This window comes from Myxocyprinus asiaticus, chromosome 14 (assembly GCF_019703515.2).
Source record: "Myxocyprinus asiaticus isolate MX2 ecotype Aquarium Trade chromosome 14, UBuf_Myxa_2, whole genome shotgun sequence".
In the NCBI taxonomy this organism is placed as follows: domain Eukaryota; kingdom Metazoa; phylum Chordata; class Actinopteri; order Cypriniformes; family Catostomidae; genus Myxocyprinus; species Myxocyprinus asiaticus.
The window spans coordinates 14,877,239-14,895,490 of NC_059357.1; the positions used below are offsets into that span (position 1 = coordinate 14,877,239).

Genomic DNA, 18,252 nt, shown 5'->3' on the forward strand with positions numbered 1-18,252 from the left:
GAGCCAGGGCTAAAAGCATCTGGCTTTTAACCAGACTTACAGGAGACCTCGAATAACTCCTGGTTAAAAGAGACTCAAAGGCTTCACACTGCTGATGAAAAAAAAATTCTGATCTGATCTTTAGGACTGACCAATTCTGTTTTCAATTTAAGGTGGTTTTCATACAGGGTACGTTTTCTGCGGTTTGAATCCATGTGCTATTATTACCGGCAGCCCACGCTGCTTTGGTCTGGTTTCAGACTCACTCATGATTTTGTGGAATCCTGGTGCTTTTCCATACAAATTCATCACATGATCGAGAACACAGTGCGGGTTGCTATATTTGTGTGTTTTTTATTCATTTAGTGCCATTATGCGAACCAGAGTGAATGACACTTGCACCTCTGTGCGTCGCATAAGCCATTTGCATATTAAGCCACGTTAAGCATTTTTCAATGTGGTAGAAAATGTTAACTGTAAAAATATTGTTTTTCCCTGTAGGATATGGTGTCATTGTGACAAGGGACAAACGTATGAGAGAAATTAGTTTTAGTACATTAAGCCACGTTAACTGTTTTCCATGTTAAGTGCTTTAGAATGTCCCACATGACGTAATTCAGCAGATGTGCATGTCCAGAAGGAGAGTATACAGTATTTGCTGCTCGCTAATGGACCCTTTTCACATGTCTGCGTTTAAAAAGTCGTCATAGTTGGATAAACTTTAATGGCGGTGAATAGGGGACCACAGCAAATTTAATTTTTGCTTACCCGTTTGCTCCAACAGCAAAAGGAAGTCGTCATAGTTGGATAAACTTGAATGGCGGTGAATGGGGGACCACAGCAAATGTAATGTTTGCTTACCCCTTTGCTCCAACAGCAAAAGAAAAAATCAACGATTATGCTTTCACAGCTTTGCAAAAGAAGATACAAATATAGAGCACTGGATAACAGTAGTAAGAAGAGAGAAACAGGCTCAGCAGCTGTGTTAGAAGCCTCATCGCAGCTGTGGTAACTGATTTTTTACACTAAATATTTTTAAAATTGTAAATATAAAAAAGTTTGCTACATTTGTTAAAGAAGGCAAAAACGCGTCAAAACAGGTCTGTGAAAAGGGTCCATTTTCTTTTCTGAGGAGACGGCTGGTTGCGAGCAATGCATTTTTCAGCCCTGCTTACACTCATTGAGCGTGAGCGCTTTATTAGGAAGACCTGTACAACTAATTATTCAAGCAATTATCTAATTAGCCATTTGTGTGGCAGCAGTGCACTGAATAAAATCATGCAGATACAGGTCAGAAGCTTCAGTTAATGTTCACATCAACCATCACAATAGGGAAAAAATGTGATCTCAGTGATTTCAACTGTGATTGTTGGTGCCAAAAACAAAAAACATCCAGTGAGCGGCAATTTTGCGGACAGAACCGCCTTGTTGATGAGAGTGGTTCGAGCTGACAGAAAGGCTACGGTAACTCAGATAACCACTCACCGTACAATTGAAGTGAGCAGAATAGTATCTCAGAATGCACAACACGTTGAACCACGAGGAGGATGGGCTTCAACAGCAGAAGACCATATCTGGCACTTTAATAGGACCATAGTGTCCTTAATATAAGTTCTCAGTGAGTGTACATTGCACGCTCACTTGTTTTTTTATGCAATTTATGATGTCATCATGTTATTTTACTTCCTGAACTAGTGCAGACCCTAGTACAGGTTGAGTTTTCTCACTCATGCGAACTGTGGCACAGTTCCATTGCAACCAAACTTAGACCACTTCCTACAGGTAGTCTCAGGTTCAGTGATACACTGAGGAAGGCCTTGGGCCGAAACACCTGTTTTTTTCCCCTGCTGCTGCTTTTAGACAATAAAGAACCAATATTTCAGATCTTCCTTTCTCTCTCTCTCTCTCTCTCTCTCTCTCTCTCTCGTATAGTCTCAGATTCGGTACCATGGTCCACTCCCCGGTACGAAAAAGTTTTTATCTTACCAATTTGTCATGTGAACCATACATTGATTCAGACTAAATTGCCAGTGTGAAAGCCCACTAAAAGACTTGTGATATGAACTGTCTTGGCAATAATAATTAGACTATTGTTTTGAAAATAAAGGGAGATTACTCCCAGATCCATTACTTAAGTATCTTAAATACAAATATTTATTGCTCAAGTTCTCAAATTCAAATCTACAAGCTTTTGAGTTTTGCAACTGTTTTACCTTCCAACAGACATCCAACAGGCGTGAGAAAATTTTGTGAAAACAGTCTGTGGCAAAGTTGAACTAAAGTCGGAGTTGACCACGTTAAATGCAGCGTAAAGGCTGGATTACACTACACAACTTTTTAAATCTTTTAAAAACTGGGCATCACACACCAAACGATTGTCAAGTTGATCTGCTCCAATCCGATCACAAACTCACATGGAAACTGTGTTACTAGATTAGTTAGAATTTTTCCAGCCTAATGATTGTTCAAAATCAGAGTGAGCAAAATGTACAAAAAAATAATAACGCCCAAATAGTGTATATGAAAATCAAGTGCATTTTAAAGGTGCTATATGTAATATTTTTACTGTACTAAATCATAAAATGACCATAGTATGTCATTAGAGAATTAGGAAACATGCTAAGTTGAAATACTGGCTTCTCCTATAACAATGCTACAGCACGCAGTATTGCTGACACGACAGCTTTAAAATGCTCACACGCTTATTTTGAACATGTGCTCTGTTACACCTTACACTGAAATGGACAATTAATCAAATTAAAATCGTGACATGTCCTAGTGTGATTCATTAAACCGCTTAATGTGGACGAGCTGCGTACTTTGTATAAATCCGACTGCTCAAACACTAAAAACTCCACAGATATTGAGAATCATTCATGTTGTATGAGATGACAGAAAGAGCAGAGCACTTATCGACTGTGAACCATGCAGCACATGTAAAATATATAATTAATATCACAGCATTTGCACTTTAATCTCAGCTCAGCTTTATTTATATTGCATTTAAAACAACAGAGTTGCCAAAGTGCTTCACAGTAATAAAATGTAACATTTCAAAATGACCACATACACAAACACCAGTAATCTAAAATACAAACACTTCAAAACTGTGTCCTACATTTCATTTGTCAGACTCAAAGGCCAGTGTAAAGAGATGAGATTTCAGACGTGACTTAAAAGTCTTCAGTGATCACACTGGGCTGTGTCGCACACTGTTTGTCTGGAAAGCGAAGATTCCAGCAAAAAATAAACGTCATAATAAAAGCACGTTTCAAAATATAAGCTAGAGCCCTGAAATTGTGACAGAAATGTATTACAACTGTATAGTAAAATTTAATGTTCACTGTAATAATAATAATAATAATAATAATTAAGTAATATATCTACAAGCACACAGACAGCTGTTAGTTTGGTCTTGGGGTCAGAAAGTCTCCAAAACTACAAACAGACGTCACCTACATCACAACAAGTTGTTTGAGAGGGTTTCAAGAAAAAAGCGTCTGCTCTCATCCAACAACAAGTTTGGCATAAAATTGCAATGACATGTTGAAAAGTTCTATTTTCACATTTAAAAGTTTTAAGAATTAATTGATTAGACATCTTTTTGATGATGAAATTAAATTAAACTCTAAAACATGGAGTTCTGGAAAATAATAATAATAACAAAAAGGAAAGCATGATTTGGTAAAGAATAAAACAGATTTCAGTAGGGTGCTACTTAAAAACACTTAAGCAATGCATCCTTGATCATACATTTCTTTTAATTTATTATTTACATTGAAATGTAACTTTAAATAGGCTAAACAGGTATGTTCAATAGCACATTGTCATATTAGCATATTTATGCTGTGGTACCAAAATTGGTATCGAGAACCGTGACATTTCACTGGTACCTTGACAACACTAGTTGGTACCCATCATATACTGTGTGATTTGTTTTTTTTTTTTTTTTTGTAAAATCTGTCAACTCGGACTGGAGTCGACTACCGTTAACTAGCGGCAACTGAAAATCTGGGCTAATAAATAATGGGCAAATGGGCCAAATAGTGCCAATTTACTTTAGAATGCCTTCTCATGCAACACAACACACATTGAAAGGACAGAGAGAATCTCTAAAAAGGATCTCAATCACTGGTGTTTGAAATCTGCACTTTACTAGCCAGTGTCTTACAACAGACATTTTTAGTCGCACAGCGCAAAATCTGGTCACATATGCAAGTGATTTACACACAATGGAAAGGGCTAGATTACTGAGTTTAACAGTGTCGTCATGACAACGAAGGTGTAATATCATAACTTTATGCAAATAAAGTTTTGTTTTTTTAATCACAGCAGCTTATCACTAATGTTTCTTAAATAAATCTGGCTTTGAAACACTTATATACAGCTTATCCTGTGTGGTGGTTTTACAGTAAATGCAGATCGGAATTTGTCAAACAACAGAAAATTGCCGGAAATAACATGTAAACGTAAAACTAGACATATGCATCCCTTCACAGATACCCCTTAAATATGATTGAGTGTGCCATAGGAGGAGGTAGGAGGTGATAGACAAAGCAGAACCACATCAGTCCTTCCTCAGCCTTCGCAAGAATGGAAAGGAGGTGAAGGTCACAGCCATGTCTGATTACGTCTGCGTTTTTTTTTTTTTTTCTCCGACTGATGGTAGGCCTCTTCCGTGAGTGTCACTACCTCTGAGGTCCAAAATGTTGTTACAACATAAGCAAGTGGCTACCCGTTCAGCAGAGAAGGGCAAATTTCCACAAAGGTAGTTTGTGTCATAGCCAAGTTAAATTTTCTCCTTCCTTCGACCTCTGCAATAGTGGTTGATCTGGAAGTTGTGTAACAGGAAGTTGTTTTCCATAGATAAAAAATTCACTTTATTCCACATATACACCTACACCACAAGTTAATGATGCCAAAGGTTGGATTTGTGTGCATTCTTTAGTTTTAACAAGAACAGAAGTCTTTTATTTTTGTTTGCATATAAACATCCTCCATGCTTTAACTGACTCCCTTTTAACTTTAAGCCCATTATACTTCTCAGTGTTGGGGAGTAATTAACTAAAATAAGTGATGCTACTACTAACTTAACTACTTTTTTAGTAGTGTGACAGTAGTTCAGGTATTTTCAAAATAGTGTTGTAAATATTTCAGGTAACAAGCCATTTTTTCCAATAAGTAACTATGTAGCATGATTAAATACAAAAACACAGTTCTGTTTATGTTGCATTGGTTGCGCACATATTTAGGGCTGAAACGATTAGTCGACGTTATCAACAACGTTGACAATAAAAATTAGTCGACAAAAATTTTCGTCGTTGAATAGCCGTTTGATCTCATTTAACGTAACATAAGATCATATGAAACTAATGATGGTGCACGAGAACAGCAATGCAGCTCGCGCCTGACTGAGGAGAGGAAGAAAACACAGCTCTAAACTTTCAAACAGCTTCAGGTGATGTAGATTGTAAAGTATGAGGGAATTATACAAAAATACCAAATAAGTAAATACAGAAGCACTCTCGTTGTGGAATAAGCGGAGCTGGAGCTGCCGCTCCACTTAAGCAAAACTTGAGTGTTGAGCGTCTTTAAAGGAAACACCCCGGCGTTACATCTTTAATGCAGTTACATTTCATGTGTTATAGCTTTATTAAAGTTCAAATAATACAGAAGCAGATCATGTAAATAACTACAAACTCCAAAACTGGCATTTCTCTGTGCGGTCAGCACCTCTTCTATGAGTTGCGTGAATGTCCCGATCTAAGGGGGAGAGATTGAAACTGCACTCGGCTGAGGTGCACTCTTGTGCAGTGACGCTCATCCCTCGAGCGTGTGCGCTTGCTGCAGCTAGATTATAACGTGATGGCTTGTGACTTATTGAATCATAATATATGTTACTGTGCATTTCTTATCGTGAAGAAAATTGGCAATACACAGCTTTATTAATGAGAGAGAGTTTGTTTTTTTGTGAGTTAAAGATGGATTGAAGTGAACAAAAAGGTGAGAGAGGGTAGTGTTCGCCCCATTATACACTGCAACAAAATACATTTTTGAGTGGTTTTTGTTTTGACTTGTTTTCCTTTAAAACAACACACATTTACTTTAGTAGCTATACTGCAGAAGAAAAAAAATATTTGAGAATGTTGAATATAACATTAAAAATTCAAATATTTTAAAATATCTAAAAATCCTTTAAAAAAAAAAAGATGCATTCGCCTGAGAAGCAGCATATAAGATATTTAGACTTGCTTTTAGAGAATAGATCTTGAATATAAGTATATTTTGTCTTTACTGCACTGGCAGAAGTATAACCAAGTGATATATTTATATACAAAATACACTTATATTTAAGATACATTCTCTTAAAGCAAGTCTAAATATCTTATATGTTGCTGCTCAAGTAAATGTACCTTGTTTTAAGGATTTTTAGAGAATTTTAAATAGAAAACAAGACACTTGATAACAATAGGATTTTTTGCAGTGAATTTTTTACTGAATTAAAATTTGTTTTCCTTTAATTCAGTGAATGTCATTTAGAGGTATTTTTAAAAGATGATTTTATCCTATTTATTGTTAGCATGCATGTTTAATACAACCTTTTAAATCGGGGCACAAGTTGAATAGTCGGTAAAGAGCTAATGATTAATCGTTGCAATAATCTCCCGAATAGACAAATAATCGTTAGATTAGTCGATTATCAAAATAATCATTAGTTGCAGCCCTACACATATTGCATTGGAAGTTAATCGTTTTGTTCGGACAGTTCATGCAAATAAAAAACTGATTCATTAAGTGTTTACATGCACACCAATACGTTGATAACTATAACAAATCAGCTTATTCAAAAAATCCGACCGTTCAAGAAAATTGCACTTGCATGAGATTTAAAGTCATCGTGTGCTGATTGTTGAAAGGCAAAAATCTGTGTGCTGATTTTTTTTTTCTTAAACCGTGTATTACCTTACCCCGATAAACATGCATATTTGCCTAAGCATAATCAGTGTAAGATTGTGCATGTAAACAAAGTTATTGATTCACCCTTTGCACAGTTTAGCTCTCTTAATTATAGTGAAACATTTAGTTAAACGCTGGTGTTTTCGACTAAGTGATTTGAAAAGAGTTTATTCTACTTTATTTAGTTGTATTTAGTGTAAAATGTATTTGTTTATTTATTATGCTGTCATTGTAATTGAGACTTCATTCATTCTTAACCCCCTCTGTTTTGTGCAATAAGATTCTCTAACTGAATTATAAATTATATATTCTGATAGTTATACATTTTAAACAATACTGCTACATTGAAGTAAATTTAATATAGTAAGTAATGTAGTGACATTTTCTCACTGCACTTTGAGCCACAAACCAAGCTGACACAATTAAAACTCAAACTATGGCGTCATTTTTATATCACCAGAACTTGAATTTGAAAAAGCCTCAGAATCCAAGGTGTTGTATGCTTTTAGAGTGTAATTTGATGTTATCGAAAAACGTTGCTGTTCATTTTAAATATTTGAAAACATTTTGTGTGAATTCACCTAAAAAAAAAATCAGGTTGTGAAATTCAAGTTTTAATTATTCAAGTTGTGGATTTCAGGTCGTGAAATTCAGGTCTCAATATTCAGGTTGTTGAATACGGGTTGAGAAATTAAGGTGGCAAAATTTGAGGATGATATCCTGGAATGCAAGAAAGAGCAAACAAGCGTTGATGTAATCCATCTCTCTCTTGGACAATCGCAAAGCGATGGAAACAGTTCAAAAGTAATTTTAAACAACTGTGACAACGACATTGTGAAAACACAAAAAGGTATACTTTAGGGATATTTATTATAATGTTTCATTAATGTGTTTTGAAGAAAAGATCAACTTAATCAGTAAATTGGATCCTTCACCTAACAGCAAGTTTAATCAAAAACCTGATTTCTTAATGATATGGGCAAAGGACATTTACAAGTGGAAATGAATAATCAAACTACCTCTTTTTAACTGCAAGTCTGCAAATAAAAAATAAAAAAAATAATAATATTAATAATAATAATAATAATTTTAGAACACATTCTGTACCTAATTGTTTATATTACCAATCTGGATTGCTTGAATTAACATGCCATCTCACTTTTTAATATTTTTTATACAAATTTTGGATGGTCTGACCTCATATGTATTACATTTGTAGATTACTGATGATTTGTCAGTGTCTTATTTATTATGTTTATTTTCAAGCAGACCACGTTACCTTCATGCTAATACAAATCTTGACTCCATCTTTATACAGTGGTGGCCAAAAATATTGGCGCTCTTGGTAAATATGAGCTAAGAAGGCTGTTATAGATATGTCTTTATTGTTTATCCTTTTGATCTTTCATTCAAAATATTCACAAAAATATATCCTCTAATGGATATCAAACAGTAGCAATCACAACACAAGTTTTATCAAAAAACTAACATTTTTGTCAAATATAAATGTGGCACAATTATTGGCACCCCTAGAAATTCTTATGAGTAAAATATATCTGAAGTATATTCCCATTCATATTTTAAATTTTTTAGTGCACCTGGTGGACTAGGAACATGAAATTGTTCAGCCATGACTTGACATGACATGACATGTTTCAGAGGGGTATAAATAAAGAATAAAGTTATGTGCGGCAAAAGGTTGTTGAGCTTACCAAATGGAATATGGCTGTAAGAAAATAGCTAAAGCATTGAAAATTTCCACTATCAGGGTAATAATTCAGAAGTTCCAATTAACTGGAGATGTTAAGAATCGACCTGGAAGAGGACGCATGTCTATATTGTCTCTAAGCATGGTGAGGATGGTTCAAGTGGCCAAAAATTCTCAGAGGATCACAGCTGGAGAATTGAAAAATTTGTTGGGTCTTGGGGTCAGAAAGTCTCCAAAACTTCAATCAGACGTCACCTACAAGTTGTTTGAGAGGGTTTCAAGAAAAAAGCCTCTGCTCTCATCCAACAACAAAATCAAGCATCTTCAGTTTGCCAGACACTACTAGAACTTCAAATGGTACAGGGTTCTATGGTCAGATAAAACAAAAATAGAGCTTTTTGGCAGCAAACACTAGAGATGGGTTTGGCACACACACAGAGGTAGCCATATGGAAAAGTACCTCATGGCTACGGTTAAATATGGTTGTGGATCTTTAACGTTATGGGGCTGTTTTTATGCCAAAGGTCCTGGACATATTGTTTGGATACATGGCATCATGGACTCTATCAAATACCAACAGATAAAAAAATCTAAACCTGACTGCCTCAGCCAGAAAGCTTAAAATGGGCCCTGGTTGGATCTTACATTTACATTTATGCATTTGGCAGACGCTTTTATCCAAAGCGACATTCAGTGTAATTATTACAGGGACAATACCCCCAGAGCAACCTGAAGTTAAGTGCCTTGCTCAAGGACGCAATGGTGGTGGCTGTGGGGATAGAACAAGCAACCTTCCGATTATCAGTTATGTGCTTTTGCCCACTACGCCACCCCCCATCTTCCAACAAGATAATGATCCAAAACACACATAAAATCAATACAGAAATGGTTCACTGATCACAAGACCAAGGTTCTGCCATGGCCATCCCAGTCTCCTGACCTGAACCCCATAGAAAATCTGTGGTGTGAACTGAAGAGGAGAGTCCACCATGTGGACCTCGGAATTTGAAGGATTTGGAGAGATTCTGTATGGAGGAATGGTTTCAGGTCCCTTGCCATGTGTCCTCCAACCTCATTATGCATTATAGGAGAAGACTCAGAGCTGGTATCTTGGCAAAGGGAGGTTGCACAAAGTATTGAATAAAAGGGTGCCACACAATATTAGGTAAAAAATGGCAAAAAATAAACCGCTTTCTCTAGAAACTCGTCAGTCAGTCATTGTTTTGAGGAATGAAGGCTAAACAATGCTTGAAATTGGCAAAAAATTTAAGATTTCATTCAAAGGTGAACACTACAGTCTTCAAAGACAAAGGACAACTGGCTCTAACAAGGACAGAAAGAGACGTGGAAGGCCAGATGTACAACTAAAAAAGAGGATAAGTACATCAGAGCCTCTAGTTTGAGAAATAGATGCCTCACATGTCCTCAGCTGACAGCTTCATTGAATTCTACCCGCGCAACATCGGTTTCATGTACAACAGTAAAGAGAAGACTCAGGGGTGTAGGCCTTATGGGAAGAATTGCAATGAAAAAGCCACTTTTGAAACAGAAAAACAAAATGAAAAGGTTAGAGTGAGCAAAGAAACAGACATTGGACAACAGATAATTGGAAAAGAGTGTTATAGATCTTAACCCCATAGATGGAATGCACCGAATGACCTCTTCCTACTGTATGAATTGTGCATCGAAATGACCACTGAAAACATGTTTAATCAGGCTGTCTGTTTAACAAATTTCTTGTAAGATTGTTTATTAGAAAAATAGTTTTTCCATGCTCTTGAAAAATTTGTTTTTTGGAGATACGTGTTTTTCCTCAGACAGCGACGATATATACATTTAAAATTAATTTTGAGCTGTTTCCATTGCTCTGCGATTTGTCCAAGAGAGAGATGGATTACATCGACGCTCGTTTGCTCTTCCTTGCATTCCTGGATGTCATCCTCGAATTTTGCTGCCTGAATTTCTCAACCCATATTTAACAACCTGAATATTGAGACCTGAATTTCACAACCTAAAATCCACCACTTGAATAATAAAAACGTGAATTTTACAAGCTGAATTATTTTGAGGTGAATTCACACAAAATATTTTCAAATATTTAAAATTAACAGCATCATTTTTCGATAACATCAAATTACACTCATAATTTTCAAGATCATGAATTTGGAGGCTTCTTCAAATTCAAGTTCTGGTGATATAACAATGATAACATATCAAACCAACTCTGAGAGGTGAGTTTGGTTACTCAGCACATCAAGGAAGGAAGGCCAAACAACATTGTAAGCCAAGGTGATGTACGCTATTAGTGTGCTACCGCATGTTGTGTAAGTGATCAGCAAACATTTAGGTCGCAATCTGAGAGCTGAGACAGGAACTAAGAGCATTTGTGAAGCAGTGTGAAAGCACTGATCTGAAGTCAGCTGACTGCTTTCTGTTCTTCAAGTGTGAGGGGCAACAGCTGATTCAGGGTTATGACTCTTATTCCAAAGGGGTTTTTTGTTGTTGTTATTCTTGCCTCTTGAGAGTTCTTGTTCAGTTGTAAGTTGAGAATGGTTGCCAGGTGGTGGGAGACAACCGAATAACCCCTCAAGGAGAACACAAATCTTGTGGTTTCCTCCTCCACACAGACAGTCTTGGCAACATGATCCAAGATGATGTGTACCGTCTTAAAATCAGGGACGCATTCAAAACATTGTAGCAGTTTAAGCGTGTGTTGAGATGAAAAAAGTATTGTAGTTTTAGCCACTATTTGAATTGTGCAGCAACGAGATCCTTTTCCCTTAGACTTGATTATACAACTATTATGTTTGCCTGCTCGGTTTTGCTTTCAAGAAAAGATTGAGATTGATTTTTTTAGTTTTTGTTTTTTTTGTAATAACAGTTCTCTTTGAATGAAGATGTCCCACATTATCCAGAGGGTAGCAGTAAGTGTTGATGTTATTTGTTGTTCTTGTATAAAATCCAGAGCAGCATTTTTTATTTAATCTTTTCCTTTTGTAGTCAACATGTCTTGACAGGAGGTGTGGTATCTTGATTGGTTCAGTACCACTCTTAGCAACTGTTATTACTGTGAAAAAGTTTGGACAAGTGGTCATATCCAATGAGTTGGAGAGAGAAATTTAATATCCACAAATTAATAAATAAATCTAGATTCCTGAAACCATCCCATACATATTTGTTTGTTCACATAACAGTGATATTGGTCCACTAAATGTTTTTTGTATTTTTTTTAGGTTAATTTAGGCCTATCATATAATAATAGGCTTATATAATTGTAAAAATTTGCTAAATAATTACTTTCAATCAAGGGCCTATATTGTACAAGCAACAACACACACCATAAACTGAATTAAATAACGATATGTTTATAGTGGACTATATATTGTATATACAGTAGTTTATATGACCTATATCAAAGGCATAAACTGTATTGTATGTTTATGTATATAAACCATAAACTGAAAATTTCGACCTTTCCAAGATGGCAGTGCTGTTGACGTATCAGGATCAGTGGAATGCTGTATCTTGGTATTCATATCTGTGGGTGCAACCCTCTGCATCATATTCTCATTTAGTTTCACCTTTGTGTGAATAAAGTAGTTCACTTCCCTGTTGTTCGTACAGCAGGTAGACATGGCAAGCAAAGTAGCAGTTCGTTTTGTGAATAACAATGTAAGTTGTTTCCTTTATATGTTTTGAATCGTTTGCATAGATTATAAGGTTATCTGGTATTTGGAAGATCTATGAATAGGTTTAACAGTCTCTAGTTGTTTACATTATCTTTGTACTCTATGAAGTATGAATTTGCATATGTTTTGGATATAACAGTGTTTCCCCTAGGTTTTTTTCAGCAGCGGTGCTGTTGTGCGCGCGTCCACAAGCCTGAAACGCCACACCCGTATTAACATGTGTTGGTCGAAGAATAGCTTAAAACAGGGCTGTCAAACTCATTTTCAGCCTGGGCCATATCAGGGTTTATTTGTGCCCTCAAAGGGCCCGTTGAAAATGTGGCACCAGCACCTGCTTTGGTAGCACCCATTCAATTTCCAATAATATTACATGTTATGTGCATTGAAATGCACATTTGACTGTACAGCATTGATTTTGAGCTTTGGATGCAGATGAAAATTATGATATTAACAACAGTAACATCTGTGGAAAAAATTAACACTTAATTTTTATATGGCTAAATTGAAATATTCTGACAGTGTGAGGGTCTCTAAGTTGGGTCTTTTTTTACAGAATTTCTTTGTCAGTACCATTTAGAATGTGGGGCTTTTTATTTTAAACTAGTTTCATCACTGAATCATGAGAGATTTGAAACAGAAAATTATGTACCGCATTCAAATGGGTTTCGCAGTCCCACCGCATTTAAAAATAGTCTGTGTGGTTGAGGCCAGTCCGTGAATTACTGCACCTGCATTGCGCTCGTGCTGCTTTATCCATGATTGAGCCGTGTTGATAATTGACCCATGTAGCGCTGTTTCATTCCGCTTTTGAAGTGAGCAAAATGCGGTCCAAAACTGAATAATATTCATGAGGAAAGCACTAACTGATTGTTCAGTGAAACATTGCGATCCACTGCCATCCTATGTTTCAGAAATGAGCTTGTGGGCCACTTGAAATTAAGCGAGTTTGACACTTGTTTTATGGTGACGTCACTGTGAGTATGTGTGTGTATTTGTTTGTGTGTGTGTGGTGGGGTCTCTTTCGCAGTGTACGAAGCACACAGCTGACTGGGGCTGGTAAGCATTATGTTGCATCAAGAATATTAAATGAACCATGTGAAATCACAACAGCGGCGCTCATAATTCAGCAGTGGCGTAGCACGATACAATTTGAATACAATTTGTAATTCTAAAACATTTGAAATTTTACAGCAGTCTCGCCTAAATATCACAGGGGGCTACTTTTCTCAACACTTACCTCTACTGTTATTCAGATAGAATGATTATTTGAAGTATACAGTTTACATTATGGCCCTTTTCTTCACTCACTTGTTTCCCAGCAAGACATAATGCAGTCATGTGTTGTCATGCATTTATGTTGTTGTTCTTGGCAGATACCTTAAACAAATACTTTAACAGGTAGTTAAAGGGCAGTTTACCCAAAAATTACAGTTCTGTCATTTCTGTCTCTTACTTTCCATACAGTAAAAGTGAATGGTTACTGAAACTATCATTCTCCCTAACATCTCCTTTTAAGTTCCATGGAAGAAAGAAAGTCATACAGGTTTGCAACAACACGAAGGTGAGTAAGTGGTTACAGAAATTTCATTTTTGAGTGAACTATCACTTTAAGAGTACAAGTCAATACCCAACAGTTACATAACATTTTTACAATTTAACAAATGAAATCCTGAGAAAACCTTGCTTATATAATATTTATATTAAAGATAGATAGATAGATAATATTTTCATTTTATTTATATTATTAATATTATATTATTAATATTACAATCATTATTGTTTATGTATGTTACATATTTATTAAAACTGCTCTAGAGAGATGAGATGTAGCTGTTAAAGTGTTTCTTTTCACCCTGTAACTGAGCAATTCTGATTGCACACAAGGCAATTATTATAATAATTTTTTTGGCTATATCTGCCTTTCTTGGTGCTGTATTTTTTATGATGGAGCGCCAAGGTATGAAAAGCGGCAAAATTAAATTGCTCTAGTGTCGTACACTTGCGATGTTGACAGCTTTGTTGGTTATAAACAAGAAGGATAGTTTTAATATATCACTCGCATACAGAGACGTGGTACAACACCATTTGCGTGTCGAATTAACAAGTTTATAGATCTGTAACATCTTAATTTGGTAAATATGCACATCCTCACTGCGCACGCTCACACTAAACTCAACAAGCGTTTAACGAGCAGCTGAAAGCAATACGAGGGAGAGAGAGAGACGCGGAAGAGATGATTTATTCGCGCAGATTGTGGAATTACAGTTTGATACAAAGACAAGGTTACTGGTTTAACAGTTCTCAGCTACATGTTAAAATGAATAAACTAGTGCAGAAATCCCACACATTATGAACGTGGAACATGTGGAATTGATTAGATTTGTGCGCAATACCCGCATCCACGCCGAATTTCATGCCCCAATAATAATAATAATAATGGTTATTATTACTACATTAAGAAATTACAGAATTAGATAAGGCCTACAACTGTATTATAATAATTAATAATAACTATATTAATATTATTATTATACCCAAGTAATATTTCTCTAAAATTGTAATGAACTTGTACGTGGCATTGCTATGAGATCTGGTTAAACCTTCGAGATGATCTCACCTCCTCTTCTGTCCACAAAAACCTGTTGTCATAGGGTTGTTTAAGATTTATATATAGGAACTGGTAGTGAACAATTAAAGTGAATATGGAGTGCTGTACATATAATACGGTCACTACGCAACACTGTTATTCTGTGCACGAAATGAAATTTGTGGAGCGAGCACAGAACTGCCACATGTGTGCTCACTCAGAACAGAGCTGTGCACAAGCATTGTGTGCAGACTGTTTGATTAAATCACATCATAGCCATTTGTGGTTTAATATTCACACCACGTCATATCTTGATTTAGCTTTTATTTCGATGGATCATTCAGCTGTACACAATGCAGTAGAAAGACGTGTTGTTTTTGTGTTATTTCGCAGCACACTCTAATTTTATATCATCACATTCAATTCAGACTGCAAGCTCACAACTTGAGTTTCTTCTTTTGCTGTGGCTCTGGAGATTCAGTAGTGGTGGAGCACTGCTGCTGAACAGTGGTGGAGGAAACACTGAAATACGCTAAATGCTTCTTTATATGTTGCCTACACTTAAAATTAGGGCGTTGAATCCGTCATATGACATGAATTTTATACATAATATGATTTCCATGGTCATGGAAAAAAGGAAAATATCATGGAATTTTAAAATTGTTTTTTTAAAACCTGAAAAAGTCTATTTCTGAAAGTTAAATCTAAATTTCTACAATGAAAATTGTAGAATGTTGTTCTTGCATTAAGTAAAACAGGGCAGTGGTGGCTCAGCGGTTAAGGCTCTGGGTTACTGACTAGAAGGTCGGGGGTTCAAGCCTCAGCACTGCCAAGATGCCACTGTTGGGCCCTTGAGCAAGGCCCTTGACCCTATCTGCTCCAGGGGCACCATATCATGGCTGACCCTGCACTCTGACCCCAACTTAGCTGGGATATGTGAAAAACAAATAAATTTCACTGTATATATGCAAAAAATGTATGTATAATGTGTGACCAACATAAAGGCTTCTTCAATGTCCAATTTGGGAACAAATAATTATTTTGAGTTTTTTATCAATGAATAGGTCCCAATTTGAATTTTGATGCTCTGAATGGAAATGGTTTTCAAAAATCCTTACCAAACAAACACCAATGATAGGGAAGGTGATAGAAAAGTCATGAAAATTCATTGGCCAAAACGTGTGGGAAGCCTGAAATAAAGAATTACATAAATACAATTGTATAGGCCTACAAGGTATATACATAAGGTTAAATCTCAAGGTTACCCATAAGGAAACATCATGTTTTTAGTGTTCGTCAGGTTGATTGACAGCTCAGTATTGTAGACAAAAGAGAAGTGAAATAAAGAAAAGCAATTCTGAATGGTTTAATGCTTGAGGACATATTTTCGCTTGTATTTAAGGGCACTATTCCCTTTTCTTGTCTCTTTTTCTCTCTGTCCTTCTTCAAAACGCAAGTGCCACTTACATGTCTATGCAAACATTAGAAAAAGTGTAGTTGGATATGTGTGTATGTGGAAAAATCTATGAGTGTGTGTTCCATAGCTTCTTGAGTTAATGTAGAGAAAGACAGCCTGCATGGGCTTTTGAGGTTTTCTTCTTTGAACGGATGCTCTTGCTGCTTTAAGATCAACAGCCACTGATTTCTGTGGCCTTGACTCGCAGGGGTCATCCGTATCTTGCTTTCTTGACATCTCTGATGTTTGTCTGTTTTAGATACAAAATGTTTTATAGACTATCCTCTGAGCACTTGCCTCTCTTATATATAGCTAGATATTAAATTTAGCTTTTTCAGCCAAATTTTCAGATATGTTTTGCTGGATGGATTGGGACCTCACATTTTAGACCAAGTCTGTTGGTCTTAGTTGAGAGACTAACTGGCTGACCAGCTACATCAGCTTAACACAAGCTTGGTCAGGATAGGAGACCAGCATGGCCAGACTGGAAAACCAGCAAGACCATCTAAAAGCAGCTAAGACCAGCAAACCAGTTTGGTTGGTTTAAGATGTTTCCTTTTAGCAGGGATTGCAGACCTTGGTACAGATATGAGCTATTGAATTGCATTTGTACCTTGGATATACAGATTGTTTACAACCTGATAGCATGGGTTGTATATAGTGGATCATTGTACTGTTGAGGACATTAGGTATTGTGGTTTGCTTTCGTTTTCGTTTTGCTTTGAACTGTGTATGAGGAAGTGTCCTCGTGGCATTGTCCTTTCTGCTCAGAGACCTTTCTCTACAAGGAAAAGAAAATTGACAAGCTGAAAGGACCTGTTAGGTTTGTCTTCCTTGTGTCATTTGAGTTAAATCTACATCTCTCTCTCTCTCTCTCTCTCTCTCTCTCTCTCTCTCTCTCTCTCTCTCTCTCTCTCTCTCTCTCTCTCTCTCTCTCCTGTAGGTCAACATGGCCCAGTGGAATCAGTTACAGCAGTTAGAGACGCGGTACCTGGAGCAACTGTACCACCTGTACAGTGACAGCTTCCCCATGGAGCTACGGCAGTTTCTGGCCCCCTGGATCGAGAGCCAGGATTGGTGAGTTGCCAGCAGTAGACAGGAGATGACATAGAGGGCTTGCCACTTCTGAACCTCAAGATATAATGTTTAGTGATCGACCGATATGGATTTTTTTAATGGCCGATGCCAATATCCGGGGAGTAGGGTGGCCGATAGGACCATGTAATACCGATATATCACACAATTTAATATAGTAAATAACATAAACATAAAATTGCTAAATAATGAATAAACTCTTAATTTAGCACTATATTTACTCAATTTCACACTAAACTTTAAATTATAATAATAATATAAAATATAAAAATATAAAGTAATACTGTATTTTAAATGGTAGATAGCAGTTTCTTCTGATTTCTGTTTAGTCATCAAATTTTAGTAATTAATTTGCACATAAAGAAATTGTTAACATATTAGGAAGACCGGCACATTTTAAACACCATGTCAAGTTAAAAAGAACTTCAAATTTTCAAAAACGCATGTTGAGACACATGCTTCATTCTTTGCGCTGCGTCTAGATTGTTTTTACCACAGTTGTCACAACGATTCAGCAATCTGAACAAGTTCAGGCTGCATAGATTTTATTCCAGATTGTTCTGTATCAAGTGGTTTCATCAAATAAAGGTAAGTCAATGCCTTTTCCCCCTTCTGCTCTAGTGTATTAAGGGGCTGCTGTGCCTTGTTAAAACTGTGTATGATTACTGTTTCAGGACTGTTACGAATGTTGCCTATATGCTTACATAAAATACAGCCTATTGCAACAGTACTTGCTAGGAGAAGAAATGAGATAATAAGTGATTTTGGGTTCAGGTCGGGT

General features: G+C 36.4%; 1 protein-coding gene across 4 annotated transcripts in view; it reads left to right on the plus strand.

The window, feature by feature from the left end:
- Positions 1-18,252, plus strand: part of LOC127452371 (signal transducer and activator of transcription 3) — a 64,820-nt gene that overhangs the window by 11,075 nt on the left and 35,493 nt on the right. For 3 of the 4 annotated variants that reach the window (XM_051717800.1, XM_051717801.1, XM_051717803.1), the window contains exons 1-2: positions 13,798-13,894; positions 17,320-17,453. In XM_051717800.1, coding sequence (XP_051573760.1) covers positions 17,326-17,453 — 128 coding nt within the window. In that variant the 5' untranslated portion in view covers positions 13,798-13,894; positions 17,320-17,325. Of the gene's footprint in view, positions 1-13,797; positions 13,895-17,319; positions 17,454-18,252 lie in introns of those variants that run through there. The other variant, XM_051717802.1, reaches the window with a different exon arrangement.